Raw genomic sequence first — 17,674 nt, forward strand, 5'->3', positions numbered from 1 at the left:
AGTAGGTAACAAGTTTTCAGAGAGAAGTGTGATTAAGTGCCTTTATATTTAAGACAAAGTTTATTTTTATTTCTTTCATTTTCAACATGTAAACATAAAAATGGCCACATAGCCCAGACAGATAATTAAAAGTACAGTACAAGACAAAAACTGCAGTAACAAATCAAAGGCATCTCTGAACAAAACCTTCATCGTCCCTCAGAAAAATCCACACTTCAGCCTGAGCCTTTAAAATCTAGACCTTCCCTCAGCACCCGCCCAAATAGACAGACTATCATCACTTTTTTGTCTAGGACAGCGGCACCAAGGAACTCCTGTTAAAGATCAGGGTTCCATTGTTCTAGGTGTTCAGAGGTCCTCATGGAGAAAAACCTATTAGATGTTCCGTCTCTTGTGTACCAAGGGACTTCCAAGTTCTAGGCCTCCAATGAGTTCAGTTTTGACCATATCACATTGAAGGGTTCATGTAGCGTTCATGCACCTGGAAACAGTCAGGGCCCACTCTGACTGCTGCGTAGGAGCAATGCACACATTGCTCTGTTCTATCCAAGGACATGGACCATGGAAACATGGACCATCTGGGAAGTCAAAATAAGGACATCAACCGTGGGAAGCTTCCTCGGCCTAAGCTCAAGGCCTGAGAGCAAAGATTGTAGCAGATAGAGGCTAGAAAATAGGAATATTAATCAAAGTCATATTATTTCCTTTGTTGATGCCTTTTGCGGTTGGTTGGGGTATGGAATGTGCAGGGGGGAGAGAAATAAAAGAGAGGTGGAAAAGCTGACAGGGGCAATCCCGTCAGCAGACCAGCCTGCTTGCTTGCCTAAAGCCGTGTCCTGTCTTGTATTGAACCGCCACAACTGGTGCCCAAACGTGGGGCCCTCAGCACTCACCTCACCCGGCAAGGGTTTCAGACGCGTCACTCACCCGCTTCGTGGATCCCGGTGAGTATTTTTCATTGTGGTAAGTATGGGAAGCTCCCTCTCTGCTTTGCAAGTGCAACACCGCTGTGAGCTACAGTATTTGCTGCGTAAGGCTCGGCATGACTGTCCCACTCGAGAGCTCACTCTCCTGCTACAGGAGGTGAGTGCCCAGTGCCCGTGGTACCCTGAAGCTGGAACCCTTAAGCTAGAGGACTGGGAGTGGTTGGGCCAGACATTGCACAAGGAGCCTCGGGCGCCCGTGCAGGCTTTACATGCCTGGCACCTCTGCCGCGATGCGATACAGCGTGTCGCTTCGGACAGGCCCCCCCACCCCCCGCACCAACAGAGGGGCTGCCGATCTCGCCACCCCTGTCCGCTCCTGCAACCATCCCTCCCCCTGCTTCGCCCTCAGGGCCTCTATTACCACTGCCTCCCTGGCCTTCCCCACCGGAGCTGGTGTGCGATCACCCTCCTCCCATGGGGCCCCATGCTTCGGGGCCCCCCGGAGGATCATCCGCGTCTGCTCAGGGGCTTTCGCTGGTGCAACAAATGGTTCACGCAGCGAAGACTCGCTCAGATCTTACAGCAGAGGAGCTGGCTGAGCTGGTCTCAGTTTGTCCGGTGACCTGGCAGGATGATGGCCAGGGCAACCAGGTTACAAACTGGGTCAGTTTGCCCTACTTGGTGATCAGAGACGTAAAGAAAGCGATCCACGAGTTCGCCCTGACTAGCACGTATGTGCGTGGTCTCATTGAAGGGCTAGGTTCTGGGTACACCCTGATCCCTGAAGATTGGAAGGCGCTGTTGCGCATGATGCTGACACCTAGTCAGTATGTTATTTGGCTTAGTGAATTTCGGCAGATGGCAGAACGCCAAGCCCAGGTATATAGAGAGCAAGGTATCATTTATGAGCAGTTGGCAGGGGAGGGCCAGTTTGCTACTGTTCAGATGCAGTCTCAACTCCCTCAGGCTGTCTTCCCCATTATTTCCACCTGCGCCCAGCATGCTTTCCGGAAGGTCCCGGATTCAGGCAAGCCTACCAAAAGCTTTGCCAGTATCCGTCAGGGTGCATCAGAGTCCTTTATGGATTTTACCAACAGATTGCAGGAGGCTATCCTCCGGCAGGTGGATAGCCCTGCAGCAGCTCAGGAGATCCTGTTAAAAATGGCAGTTGAGAATGCGAACAAGGATTGCCGCCGTGCTCTCCAGACAGCACAAGCCTCTGGGATTCTAGAGCTGTCAGACATGCTGCGGGCGTGCCAAAACATCGGCACCCAAGCCCATAAGGCTGGAGTTCTGGCTGCCGCCCTGCGGAAAAGCGGGAAGGAGGGGAAGCGTTGTTACCGCTGTGGTAAGGAGGGTCACTTTCAGCGGGAATGCCGCTCCTCGGCGGCGCCCGCTCGCCCCTGAAAGAAGTGTCCCAAGTGTAGGAAGGGCTATCACTGGGCTAATCAGTGTCGTAGCGGGTCGGGAAACCGCACAACGGGTCCCCCCGAACCCAGGGCCAAATGGGGGTGTTTCCCACTCAGACAACGGTTCCTCTGCTTCAAAACCCATAGACTCCATGAAGGCGGCGACTGCCGGAAGTGCAGGGCTTGATTTGATTATGCAGGAGGATGCTAACTTTCGGCTGCCGGGGGAGGTTTGCGCCATACCTACCCAGGTGATGGGACCTCTCCCTGCCGGATTTGTGGGCCTGGTTCTCCCTCGCTCACACGCTGGGAAACAGGGTTTTTTTTTTTCCAGGGGTCATTGACGCCGACTACACTGGCGTTATTAAGGTTCAGGTGTGGACCCATCTTCCACAGTCGCTCCCGCGTGGACGGTCAATTGCGCAATTGATTTTAGTCCCCTATCAGGTGCCAGCTGCGGAGGATCGAGCCCGGGCCGTAGGCGGCTTTGGATCGACACTGGCTCAGTCGCCATCTCACAACACGTCCTCTCCACTTGTTGCTCTAACAATGTCGGTCCGCCCCTCGAAACCTCAGTTAACACTTCTCTTAAACAATGTTCCTTTTACAGGGCTGGTGGACACTGGAGCTGACGTTACGGTGATTCGCGATCCGGAGTGGCCGGTCAGTTGGCCAACAGTTCCTTCTAAAGAGTTGTGGGGGATTGGGGGTAGCAAACCCGGGCGCCAAAGTTTGTCTTGGGTCACGGTCTCTAAACCAGGAGGCCGTGCCCTTGCTACAATCCGCCCTTTTGTGCTCCCTGTCCACCTCAATATTTGGGGCCGTGACTTGCTTACAAAGCTGGACACCACCCTCGATATTAATATCTAATGGCCCAAAACCCTCCCGCACCCGCCATGCCTTCAGCATTACCCTTGGTGTGGCAATCCTTAGAGCCTGTATGGATTGACCCGTGGCCCCTCCCTCTAGAGAAGCTAAGAGCACTTCAGTCGCTGGTGCAGCAGCATTTGCATGCGCAGTGCTTGGAACGCTCCACTAGTCCCTGGAACACCCCGGTGCTCGTTATTAAGAAAAAATCGGGTGCATGGCGGCTGTTACATGATCCAAGGGAAATAAATAAACGCATCCAACCCATGGGCCCCTTACAATTTGGCTTACCAAACCCGAATTTAATTCCTCAAACCGATCAGCTTTGTATGTTAGATTTAAAGGATTGTTTTTTCACCATTCCCCTTTGCCCACAAGACCGCGAAAAATTCGCGTTTACGATGCCACAATATAATAATCAGCGACCCTCTCATAGGTATCAGTGGAAAGTCTTGCCCCAGGGAATGCAAAATAGTCCGACCTTGTGTCAGCTTTTTGTGGATCGGGCCCTTGCCCCTTTTTGTGCCCGATATCCCACACTAAAGGTCTACCATTATATGGAAGGCCTTTTTGCTTAGTGGTCCCCAGGTTACGGCAGAACAGCTTGAATCTCTGTCCCAGATTCTTGGCCAAAATGGCCTATTAGTGGCACCAGAAAAAATCCAACGCTCTTATCCCTACCACTACCTCGGGCATAAGGTTTTACAAACCTATGCGGCCCCTGTTCGCCCCGAACTGGTTCTACCTCAACCCCTAATCCTTGTTAAATTACAACAGGTTTTGGGTCATTTAAATTGGATTCGACCCTACTTCCGTCTCCCCACATCAATGCTGCGGCCATTGTTCGAGCTCCTACGTGGAGCTCGGGCACCGGGCGCAGTTATTGCCGTCACTGAAGAGTACCTTGCCTGCATTCAGCAGATCAATGCAGTGTTGAGTCAGCAGTTTGTGGATAGACTCACTGAGATCCGTCCCCTACAGTTGGTTCTCCTTGCCACCCCTCATACGCCTACTGCGGCTCTGTTTGTCCCTCGTACGGACACAGCCGTCTCTATCATAGAGTGGATATATTTGTCATCCACTCCTCCTCGAAACATTTATCCTTATTTAGGTGCCTTGTCCGATCTTGTTCATAAAGCCCGCCACCGTGCAGTGCAACTCACGGGTACCGATGTAGTTGCCATTGTGTTCCCCTTGTCCCGTAGTGAATTTGATTCCTCGTGCCATACCTCCTTGGCCTGGCAGGTTGCTCTTTGTGATTATGTGGGAGAGATCTCTTATAACCCCAAAAGATCCCCGATTGGTAATTACCCAACAGGTGCCCCTAGTTGTCCATCGTCTTAGCTGCTCTCAACCCATTGTTTCAGCCGTCACTCTTTTTACTGATGGCTCTCCACGTCGAGGTGTTGTCACCTACCAATTAGGTGACCCCCCTCATTGGCATTCTCGTTTTACGCTGCCTCAGCGTTCTGCACAGCGCTCAGACTTGGCTGCTGTTGTTTTGGCCTTTCAACTTTTTGTTGATTGTCCCTTTAATTTGATTGTGGACACCATTATGTTTATCAAGTAATTGATCATTTACTCCTTGCCCTCATTACCCCTCAGGTCGATGCAGACCTCCTTCACCTGTTTTTGTCTTTACAGTATCTCATCACCACTCATAATTTCCCTTACTTTGTTGCTCATATTCGCAGTCATACCCCTCTGCCTGGGCTACTTACTGAGGGCAATGCGCGTGCCGACCGCGCGTTACGTGGTGAGGTAAATTCCCTTTTTTCTGACCCCATTGAAAGCCATTCCTTTTTTCCTCAGTCTGCCTCTGTTTTAGCCCGCCCATTTCACATTCCTGCTGATCACGCACGTTCTATTGTTCGTTCCTGCCCCCACTGTGCCGCTGCTGCCCCTACCTTTTCTTATGCCATTAACCCCAGAGGCACCGCAGCAAATTAGCTGTGGCAAATGGATGTCACTCACGTGCCACAATTCCGCCCCTATTCGTTTTTACACTGATACCTATTCAGGATTCCTTTGGGCAACCCCACAGCGTGGGGAAGCCACTCCTAAAGTTATTCACCATTTGCTAGCCTGTTTTGCTGTTATGGGTCGCCCGAGCCAAATAAAAACAGATATTGTATTGAACCGCCACCTCACATGGTGAAAGAAACTGTCTTTTAGGGAGGTTCCACACCATACAGGGTTTTAGAGGTCAAAACCATCTGTTCCCCGGTTGCTACTAGGCACTGTGCCAGACGCTCAATTGCATTCTATGGATTAGACAAAAGGATAGAACTGTGTGTCATCAGCATATTGGAAACACTTCAACACGTGCCCCTTCACTAACCCTCCATATACACACTGAAGTCTCCATATACACATTGAGCAGAAGGAGCAATGAGAACGCCCACTGGGCAGAGAATACTATTACTTAGAACTTCCCTCTGAGATTACATCAAAAGGCAGGTCTATTCACATTGCTTGAATCCTTTACCAGAGAGCAAAGCTATGAGTCTAAAGCACCAGTTGTGGAACTAAATTCTTCCTGTACATCCAGAACCTCAGTGAAGACCTCCACTGTGTGGAAAGCAGCTGTACAATCTAAGAGAGAAGCAAAATCAAAGAAAAATAAATCTGCTAACTGCTAATACCCACTATTCTGATGGCACCCAGCATATGATATAGGAAATGCGTATGAAATTCAGCAAAAACCTTTCAGCAGATCACTTCCAAAGATCGGAAAATTGATCTGGCAAGTAGCCCCTATATCTTCAGGTATTCAGTGTACTAACTCAAATGGAGTCTACTGTTTGTTTGCTTCCAAGGACAACCACAGCATAAAAGCCACATATAGTAAACATACTTGGATCCCAAAGCAAAGGCAACTGAGGCTTTTCCAGTCCAATGGCCATCATTTTTTCTGTTCTGTACCTTCTCCACTCACCCCTTCCTTTGATCCTGAAGAATTGCAGGGACCAAATGTAATCTTAGTATCTGGCTTGTGCCCAGAAGTGCCTGGGTCTCTAAAATTTCCAAAATTATGGAAGAGGTCCAACCAACAAACAGCTTCTAATCCGGGACTCACAATTAGACTTATTTTATATCACCGCAGGGTCTAACTCTGATTTTAAGGAGGCTTTTCTAGCCTCCTTTTAAATGCAGAGCTTCAATTTCTCTTCTTGATATCCCATAAGGAAAAGGCTGTTATTTATGTAGCTCCAAATTTTGTTCCTGATGTTACGTGGAAAAGGTTTGTTCCTGATGTTACCTGGCCCATTAATGAGGTACTATAAAATGACAATCTTGCCCAGTATTATTAATTATAGTGTTCAACATATATTTTAAAAGTAGATAGCCATATGAAGGGGTTGTTCCCATGTAATTATTTTTAATATTTATGAACAGCACCCAGATCTCTATACTCAACTTGTGCTACAATAAAAAGAAAGATTAAAAATCATATGGACCGTGCACAGATACATTATTGCTTAAACCCTGGCCACAGGACGTGATTAAAGATTAATGTTTAACCTGATGAAAGCAATCAGTCAGCACTGACACAAAAATACAGTATGAATCAGTTAACCAGGGATAATAGCTCATATAGGTATAACCACATTAGCCTCACTAAACAATGAAGCCATGTTGTTTTTATAGTTAAAAGGCTGTTGAAGAGAAAGGGATAGCTGTCTTCATGGACCTGAATTTCAGAGGCTAAATTTAGAACTTATTAGATAAGCAGATGGCACCACTGAACTCTTTAACAGCACATCATTTCACATATGTAACAGCAACAGCTACTTTATCCAATGAGTGGAGTTCAGCAGGAGGAGCTAAAGACTGCAGCTCCTAATTAAAACACTGTTAAAATACCCAAGGACTACAGAATTCTCTTTAAAAAGCTTACTGCCCACTTACTTTATCATTTACCATGGGAAACTGAAAAAGATTTATATATATATAAAACTAAATCCATCTTGTTCAGCATGACTGTTGAAAAGCTGATACCAGTGAGAGGTACCTCAGTGTCTGTTTTATGCATGTTTTCCTTTCTTTCTTTCCCTCTCCCCATATCCTTGGATCTCAAGCAATAACCAACTGCAAATCCCTGCTCCACCCCCTTCCCTGAGGTCAGTCATCAAGTTGCATGACATAATTTGAAGAGATGAAAGTGCATCAAATATTAATATCTCTTTTTCCTCTGCCCACTGAGTCTGTTCCTGTAAGTTACAGTCATCAATGAGCTGTGCTGTACTTGTTCTCATGAAATCTAATGCAAAGCCTATCTCCCAAGGATAAAAAGATCTGCTGTGACACTTCCAAACACATAGGGAAGAACCCTCATACCATAAAAATGTCGGCTGAAGACATGTACACTTGTATTTCTTTCACACATGCGCACATTTCTATGTTGGTGTACAAATGTTAGGATTGGAGCTGTAAACCTCCTGAGAATTTTGTTTAATATGTTTTTTAAAAAAGAGAACACTGTTAGCAGTAACACACTGTTTACAGAGGAATAGATTCTTAGACTTAATTTCCTTCTTTGTAAATGTAATGGTTTGGGAATAGTACTCTGCCACTATCTCTACTGGCAAAGCCCATTGAGCAACAATAATATTCTGTTGCAGCACTGAGGCAAGTGTCACATACTGCAAAAACTTAAAAGTCACGGTTTTGTCTGCTCTGTGTTGACATTAAAAACTCCCTGACATTTCACATAAGGTTGCCCTCATGTCTTTGGCCTAAATTTCCTCTCCTCCTCCCTCCCCACCTCCAAAGCTGTGCAGTATTCTGCCTGCCAGGTGGTTGCTACCCTCCGCTGCAGAGGTGGCTGCAGGTCAGTGGTGTTGTATATATATCATTTATAAAGTGCCTCAGGAGCCTCCAGCAGAAAGGTGTTATATTTAAGTAAAATAATAATAAGCCCTTTAGAAAGTGTGGGGAGGTTTACAAAATACACCTAAAAGACTTAGAAGCCCAAGTCAATGAGACTTAAATTCCAGCACATTATGCATACATTAGATTTTGCTTCATTACAGTATTCATAACACGTTACCTTAGCATAACCATGAAAAGTCTGATGAGAAAATCGGAACTGCTTCACACTTTCTCTTTTTTGTCTTGGGTCTTTTATTTCAGCCAGTTGCTTTATGGCACTTTACTATCCTGAATTTAAAAAAAAAAAAAGGCCAGTCAATTATCCACATAAAAAAAAAAAAAAAGAAATTTGAGAGAGAAAATCAGCTAGAGGCAGATTTATTTTTCCCCACTTGCACTGGCTCTGCAGGCTTTTCTGTTCCTATAACCAAATCAGATTTACAGCTGTAACACAAAACTATTATTTCACCATCTCAGCTGCAACTCTTCTATCTAGTATCATAGGAGCATGGTCCATCATAAGCTAGCGACAGAGACTATGAAAGGGTACAGATATGCTCTTCAGTGAAGAGCGCCAAAGTTTGTCCAAACTAATAGAAACTCTAGTGGAGTCCCACTTCGACACCTCACCTTTATGGTAGGGGCACCCTTCATCAAATGTAAAGTTGGATAATATGGAGGGTTGGAAGGAATATATTTTGTTTAAATCAGTAAATGTTGTTAAATGTTGATTTCACCATACACACAGACAAACCAACGAAAAAATATTTCCATCGATGATCATCAAAATTTACAGCTCGGCAAAGTAACAAAAATGCTGCTTTATAACTTATGCGTATGATTTAAGGATATTGCCAATTAGTGTTTAATGGTTATAAAGCTTTAACTTTTTGAATCTCAACATCTATTGTCATTGAACCCTGTTGTTGGACACATCTCCACAACTTAGAAATCAGTAAATATTGGAACAAAGTTCTTAAAAGCCATAACTTTGTGCAACTGTGAACATTTACTGATAAAGAGAAACATTGATATTATCCATCAAAATTATAAAAAGAAAATCATATTCTGCCAAGCCAACCAATATGCATTAAACCACCTAGTTTATCCTCCTGCTAATGCAGTATTGTTCCCTCTGACAGATCATCTAATAATATGCCCAGTCTAATTTTAAGTATCCCAAGCAATGGCACTTCCATGAATTCCTGTGTAAGACTATTTCACAGGTTAATAGCTGTTTAAACATTTTACCTGCTGTTTAATAAATATATTGCTTCATTCATTAATTATTCTCAGTTATATCATCCTAAACTATGATAAATATTTCCTTGTGTATTTATTTACCCTTTGGAAATATTTATGATCAGTTATATCTTTCCAAACTTTCACGCCAGTCCATACAGTCATCACTAAAGCCAGGCTATAAATATTTTAGTTTTTCATCATAAATTAAACCCTTCCAGACCATTAACTAGTTTTGTTGTTCTTCCTTGTTTTCCTTCAAGTTTGACTTTGCCCAGATCTAAGTGTGATATTCCAATTACAGTCTCATCAGTCATACAGCAAGAATCCAGCATCTCCATACTCTGTGTTGATGCCTGTTTATGCAGCTCAAAAGGACATTGGTTTTTTCCCTTCTTACAACATGGTCTCCATCACCATGGCATCAGACTGCCTCCCAAACAGTAATGAGTTTACCCTCACAACCACCTTGTGAAACAGGAATTTTTGTCTGCCATCCTTTCCCTTTCCCCCTAATGTCCCTAGCAGCAGCAATCACAGGAGCATTCTGAAAGCAAAACTTTTTTGTGGAATGATCCAAGCTATATCTTTAAAATATATATCAGATAATTTGTACCGTCTTGCCACAAAATTGTCAGCTGGGGAGGAGAGCAGTCATGGGAAAGAGGAAATTCCTCTTATGAGGAAAACAAAGTGGAAAGGCCAGAAAACAAAATTTGCAAAGTCAAGAGCTCAAATAGCGATTAGACAAGAGAATGGATCCCAGTCATCCTGGTTATTCACATACTTTGTATCACTCAGAGTGAAAATCCTGTCTTCTTTATGAATGCTATTAGCGGTAACATGCCATGAAATGGTGCCTATACATGGCAACTACCTAGCAAATTGACCATTTATATTGGATGGAAATAAAAACATTACTACATTCTTCAAGTATGTGGCTTAATATTGCCTTTTAATACAGTTTCTAGCAATGCATTAATACAAATAATGGGTACAGCTGACCTGGTTGCTATATTTCTCTATATGCATTTGATTTGGAAAAAAAGGCTATGTCCTGAGAAGCAGGGAGTGATATAAGGCAGGCTGCTAGGCCTCATGTTCAGATCACCACAGATATGTGGAGTAGAGGTCAAATGTGTCAGAGTACATTGCATAATTCTTCACCCTGCCAAGCCCTGCTCCAAGCTATCCGTCGTCCAAATGGAGGCCTGCCAAGCTACCCATAAAGGTTTAGAGAGAGAGAGCAGATGTCACCCAATCAGTACTAGTTTACCATGTGACTCATTCCCAAGTCGCTGAAGGCTGGACTCACTGCATCACAGTGTGAAGTACCAAATCCTTACACTGTTGTTTGTGTATGAAAAGATGGTGGATAAATACACTGAACACACCGCTTAAACTTGGTAAGAAAGGCTCTCTTCCAGGAACAGCAAAATACCTCAGGAGTAGAATGGGATATTTATGGACACTGAATATTTGGCCCAGGGTCTGAAAAATCCTGTTGTAGCATTAAAAGACTCTTGCTGAGGCTGGAGCACATTAGAGCTCTGCAAATTATATAATCCAGTGAGACACCGGGATTCACAGCCATCCACGCGTGCCTGGAAAGCCAGCAATGATACTGTCACTTAATCAGTTCACAACACTTGCTAAGAAAATGAAAAGTGATTATGAAAAATTAAAGGACAAAAACTCCATATGACAATCCAGGGATTGCAAATACACTAAAAATCAGTTTTATCTGAAATATGTCACTTAAAATAATGGGAACATTTTTACTTCTTCAGGAATGAAACAGATAAAAGTAGGGTATAGCAGTAGAGTACAGAATCATGGATAGAGGTAAACAATCTTTTTAGATCAACTGGGCCTGTTCCAAATGGGCCTGCAATGTTATTTTCTAGTGCTTTGTTCTGGTGTATATTTGAAGTGTCTCAAACAATGGGCCTTCCACCACTACCTATGGGAGGCTGTTCCTACTACTAAAAGGGCACTACAAAACTTCCGGCCTAGATTATTTTCTCAGATTTTCATCCCCAGTATTAATCTCTTTTTGAATAAAACAGCTGAGACATCTTTCTCTGGCCTCCACCTCACTAAAGTATTCTATATTCAGGAATTATTAATAAATGTTTAAGAGATCCTTGGGATTCAGGTTACCTGAGTAATGGTTTAGATCAATATGGAAGAAAATGACTGAGTAAAGTATTTTAGTCCTAAAACATGCCACACTCCTATTGACTTACATGCAGTTGAAGCTCATGTGCTCCTCAGCATCTTACTGTAATGAGCCATTATAGCCGACTCTGTACTAAATACATGACAGCTGCTTATGAGGATGTGTGTTCTAATCTAAGAGCCATTGTCGGAGCTCTTCAAGTTACATTCTCATTTACTCAGTGTACCTATGTGGCAGTCACGTCTGATTATAGCATGGAAGACTCAGATACAAGTCTCAAGTCAGTGTATGCCTGTGTTCTTGGATGTCGTTTAAAAAAAAAGGAAAGAAAGACTGTACTGCCATAAGAAAAAACAAAGTTTTTGCGAACTGTGTAAAGCAGTTGTCAAGGGCACTCAATATCCCTACTGTTTATGTTTTGTAACTGAAACTTCATGGAAATCTCTTCCCAGCTCAACCTCAAAAAGGAAGATCATCATACACTGACTGTTGGAAACTAAGAACATTTACCTTGAGTCTGCTCAGAGTTCTTAAGCACAGATGTCTGATTATAAGAAGTCAGAAGGAGCTGTGGTATTCAGAGTCACTCGTATATGTACCGCACCAATAGTGTTAGGTGTTCCCACAGGTATGATCTAATATTAATAGTAGACTATATGACATAAATTGCCTACAAAACTGTTGAAGTATATCAAAGTTTTTTTCTTTATATAGAAAGATAGAAATATAGGAAACCTATTTAGCAATTAAAAAAAAATGGTTCCACAAGTCTGCACGATTTTGAAGATACCTGCACAATATACTTTAATATATTTTCAATATGATACACAGGTGATTCCATAGGAGCAGATGAAAAATTTTAAGAGCAAGGGACATGGTGACAGTTGGGTCATCAAAGCATCAGGCCCATCATATACCTTGTACATCCAACATTTTGTTGATGCCTTTGCACTGGAAACAAAACGGTACCGTATATTACCAGAAATGCTTTACTACACATGCAGTGAGGAATAATGCCTTACAGTGCCTCAGTTCAGAGTTGCAGTAAATTACCTGAGTACTTTTTTTTTCTTATGTAGTGCCCTACTTCCCCCCAACCCCACACACACACCCAAAGAACCTCATTCCCAGCATCCAAACTTAAGACTTATTAAAATGCCCTTTGCTTTTCTATATGCAATGGAACTTTGGAGTATTTCAGTGCTGTCTCCCCCCTTCCTTACCCTGTGAAATGAAAAGTAACATTAACAGAGAAAAGATAGACAAGATAAATGAGGCAATACCTTTTATTGGGTCAAATTCCGTGGGTGGAAGAGACAAGCTTTCAAGTTTCAGAGCTCTTCTTCAGGTCTGGAAAAGGTAACTAGAGAGTCACAGCTAAATACAAGATGGAACAGATTGACAGAAAGGCATCTGGTACTATGGAGATGGGGCTAATTAAGTATCAATAGCAAAGATATAGGAAGTTAGAGAGACATATAGCATAATGGTTCAAATGATGGATCAGTTAAATTTTTAAACACCAGATTTAGGTTCCAGGGTGAAGTCACACCAGAATGTTACCCACCGGAGAGTGATGTTTTAAGAACCTATGCTAGCAACGTAACAATGAGGAAAATCGATCTGATAGGATTCACAGTACTTGTGAAGAAGTGGAACGGCTGTGACATCTTAACTCTTCGCCTTTCTATTTGTGTATTTTCTGTTCCAGGATTTGCCTCTTTTACAAGGGACAACAAGTGTTTTCCCGGAGACATCATAAACCAGTTAAATGATTGGAGGGATTTATTTTAACTCTGGGAGACTTGATCATCTAAAAAAAGAGGTCACTCACTCTTGGTAGCCCTGGAGTTCACATCTGTTGGCTGTTGCAGTTGTTGTGTGCATGGATTGAGACCTTGTCTGCTCCCCTCTGGCTTGTTCTTTGAATGAGAGTAAGGAGATCTAACTACTTTGTTAACCCTTTCTTATTGTGGCCGAAAAGCTTCCAGTAACAGACAAGTTACAACACAGATTGTTTAAACACAGTTGTATCCTTCAAGATTCCCATGTATAAGGTCCCATCCTCTTGGGTAGTGCTAAGGGCTATACATTTGTAGAGTCCAGTAGCACAATATCACCAGAAATAGATATAATTAATACCAAGCCATCATGAAAATGTTTCCAATTAGCTAAATTCAATAAAAGCTTTAAAAAAATTATATTAAATTAAACCTTTAGATGTAACAGTTGAGCTCAAGAGCATTGATAGGAAGGAAGGATTTGTAGAGACAACTGGCACTTATGCAATTGGAACTGAGAAACTAGCTGTAGCTCACGAAAGCTCATGCTCAAATAAATTGGTTAGTCTCTAAGGTGCCACAAGTACTCCTTTTCTTTTTGAGAAACTATAGCCATTTCTTCTTACAAAAGATACAGGGGCAGATTCCCACCTTTCCCCATTCTAGATGTTCTATGCTATAGAACTAAAGAGGGATTTCCCTCTGTGACACAGAGCTAGCATAGCACAGAGGCCATGTCAGGGACTGGACCAAAGGAAAGGGGGTGTGGTCAGAGCGCCAATGTGCTTTGGCAATCCTTGGCTTGTGTCCTGTTGCAGCTGGGCACAACTTAATCTTCATTCCTGTAGCCATGACAGTCTTCATAGCAGAAGCCAAAAGCTACATGTGCAGAGGCTATGGGGCAGGGAACACGTCTTAGTTATTATGTATATATCTCATATGAACAGCATTGCAGTCAGCTGGACGCACCACATGGTTACAAACTGCCCTGTATTAGAGTATGTAATTGAGCCACCAAGTAGAACACAAATATGCAAATAGCCTTAGTTTATAACAAGCAAATCTACTGTTTTGAACACTAGCATTCTCCCAGGATTTTATGCTGCAGCCCCTTATTTATTGTCTTCAACAAATAAGATTTTATAAACAACTTTTGTGAAAGTGGAGACTTTGTGCTTATTAATGGCTTGATTTAATTTCATGTTTGTGTCTTGTGTTAAATACCGTTCATTCTGTTTGCTCTTCCCAAGTAAAGTTCTCTCATCCCAAAAATTAACCAGAACATAACAACCACATTCTCATTGCTTAGAATCAAACAATTCAACCTTACTTAAAATTGGTTATTGTAATATTAAAGAAACCTTTAAAATGAGCATTTATACTGTAAAGTTCTGTAAACCTTATTTTAAAATAACATTACATAAATATACTGTAAAAATAAGTTAGATGCAGTAGTATATTATATATTCATACACTTGTAAAAGATTCTTATTTCTTGCCAAAGTACTTTGAGACATGATTTGCCATTTGCTGTAATGAGAAATCACTATTTATTTATTCACAATTTGAACTAGATGTAAACAGTTCACTTTGAATACAGTAATTTAAAAAAGCTCCAATTTTTAGATAATTACCTTCACTCCATGAAGAAGTTATTTGCCAAAGTTGAAAGTGACAAATAATTAGTAAACAAGTTACATTGAGAATCAGTTTCTTTTAAAGAATATAAAGTGGGGTTTTTAAAAGCTTTTTAAAGAAATATATATTTACTATTTAGAAACCCCTCAAAATTTGAAATTTAAATTGGTTTCCTTCTTGACAAGCTGCTCTTTATCATTAACTCACATTTGATATGGAGCTAAATGAAGTTTAGAGAATTACATGGAAAAAGTGAACCATCTCCTCAAAGGCAGACAAGATAGAGTTAGCTTGAAGCTTCTAGCCAGGACCATTATTAACATGAGAAAGCATGGGCCTTAGTCTAGAAGGAAGGCAGAGAGCTCACTGAGTAGGGTTTAAGTAATGATGAACTTAAACAACTACTGTGTGAATATACCTAACTTTCAAGGAACTTTTTAAGTTATGAAAGATTTATGGAACCCCCTCCCTCCCAGGTGTAGCCAACTGTGTAGCCAACTGATGGTATAGCCAATCCAACCATTACAATGATAAATTTATTTGGAGAAAAAGCCATAAGAGACAGCCGAATGCTCCTCTTTCTGCAGACACACACTTTGAAATCAAGCACATCAAAGAAATCCAAAAAAGTACAGCAGTACTATGAGTCAAGTAAGTGGGAAACATGACACAGGAAACCTAAAGCAGCAAGCTGACTTTTTGACATGCTGGTTTCAAAAAGGATCAGATGGGAGAAAGGATGCATACTCTGGAAATGTGAGACTTCACTTTCCTGTATGGACATGAATGGTATGTATCTGGATTAGTTTTTGCAGGGTGAAAGGCTAGCCAAATTATGCATAGAGTTTATTTTCTTTTAATCTGATTTCCTATTCTTAATAAATCTTGTTTTTAATGGTTTTAAACTGTTTGGGAATTTCATATTGACCACTTCTAATGAAATGAAAGTCTTCAACCACCGAGAAGCAATAGTGAAGGTGTCTAGAGTCCACACGGCTCAACATCTTCAATCCAAAGGGCATAGACCATCCTCTCCCATTATAGGTGTCAAAAGATCATAAATGAAACACAGAAAACACCTACCAACCATGAACAACAACAGAGTTTATAGGGCCATCCTTGTTAATGTTTTGTCCTCTGTCTTGTGCAAGTAACAGTTTGCTATTGTGCACTGCTGACTTTTCCTGGTTTAAAAACAAATAAAAAAACCCAGTTATTGAGGGCCAGATTGTAATACCCTCCTAGCTTGCGCCAGGCGTAGTTCCACTGACATCAATGGAACTACTCCTAAAGAAAGGCACTACTCAGCTATGAAGGGTACCATAATGTGACCCTTAAGAAGAATGATACGGACTTCGTAAAAATGTGGTTTTACCAACTTTGAGTATGTAATGAACATAGTATTCGCATTTGGGAAGATAAATCAGAACCACCAATTTGTATCAGATTTTTAAAAGATGGTTTTTATTAAGCACAATCAGCTTTTAATACATATCAATACAAATAGGAAAACATCTGTTTAATGAATCTGATATATCAAAGATTTGATGGGCAGGTTGCATATTGGCACAACAGAAATGGTCATTTTTAAAGTATTACAAATTAAAATGATAGGGTCACCACTGTCTACGCAAACAGGTAGCTTACCTACAGCCTAAAAATACTACATCACTGGGGGGGGGGTAAAGAGAGCTACTGTTTCATAGGTGGAATTTCTACATTCTGATTAGCACCATTCAAAGCTTATGTCAGCTGTTTAACTAAGAAGCAACTGACAGGTCAGGGTAAAGCTTTACAGCAATTTTTCAGTGCAAGGTTTACAGTTCCTTTTGATAAGATACTTGAAATCTATGGTTTCATAGCATGTTAAATAATTATGGCTTGGCAGATGTACAGTGTTATGATGTTGAGGAGCAATGTTTACTTTGAAAAAGATGAGGCTTTTATAATGGCTATGAAATGCATTATGTTAAATGCTGTAATATTCAGACGACATGCTGGGTTACAAACTGAAATCTTATTCTGAGCTGGTAGATAAGGGTCCAGTCTATTAGCTCTCTGGGGTAGTCGCTTCTGGTTGTCTCAGCTGCTGCTTTTTCAGGCTAAGTAGCTTCATCTTCTCTCTAATGTGTTCTGCTGTGGAAGCCATGTCACTTGGGCTCCCAAAGTACTGCTCAGTACTAAAAAACAAACACAAACACACACAGAAAGGTAAAACTGTACTAGAATTCTCATGTGAATACAAATAAAATCCTGAAAACTTCAAACAGCATAGAAATAGAGGTTCTTTTCTGCTTGTAATTTTAAACACCAACTTCAGTGGGCCTTAGAGCAGATCCTAAATTATTTTGCTATGACTGATCAGAAAATAAACCCAGGACAGAATGAATAGGGAGACTGAGCCATCCACTCATTCACCAAAGCAGTCCCTTCAGAACAGCTCTGAAGCATGTTAACAGGTCAATGTAAGTTTGCTTTCCCACTCCCTGTGCTACATTTGCTCTGTTCTGTAGCTGCAGGATGGCCAATCTGGCACTTCTGAGGACCAAATCCATTTTTTAAAAATGTGTAATTGTTATTGGCGTTTTTACCTTAATGTCCAAATAGTCAGCAAGGCAAATGTTTGTTTAATAAATGTTACAACACAGTAAAAAGGTTATTTGTATTGCAGTAACACCCAAAATGTGCTATGCAAATTCATAATATATCAACAACTTACACAAATACATTACATATCTCCTTATAGCTACAAGA

General features: G+C 41.9%; 1 protein-coding gene across 7 annotated transcripts in view; it reads right to left on the bottom strand.

Moving 5' to 3' along the window:
* Window positions 1-16,385: 16,385 nt before the first annotated feature.
* SESTD1 (SEC14 and spectrin domain containing 1) overlaps window positions 16,386-17,674 on the bottom strand; it is a 124,932-nt gene continuing 123,643 nt past the window's right edge. For all 7 annotated transcript variants that reach the window (XM_073306035.1, XM_073306036.2, XM_073306040.2 and 4 more), the window contains one exon: window positions 16,386-17,100. In XM_073306035.1, the coding sequence (XP_073162136.1) occupies window positions 16,971-17,100 (130 nt within the window). In that variant the 3' untranslated portion in view covers window positions 16,386-16,970. The remainder of the gene's footprint in view (window positions 17,101-17,674) is intronic.

The sequence above is a fragment of the Lepidochelys kempii genome, chromosome 11 (assembly GCF_965140285.1).
Source record: "Lepidochelys kempii isolate rLepKem1 chromosome 11, rLepKem1.hap1, whole genome shotgun sequence".
In the NCBI taxonomy this organism is placed as follows: domain Eukaryota; kingdom Metazoa; phylum Chordata; order Testudines; family Cheloniidae; genus Lepidochelys; species Lepidochelys kempii.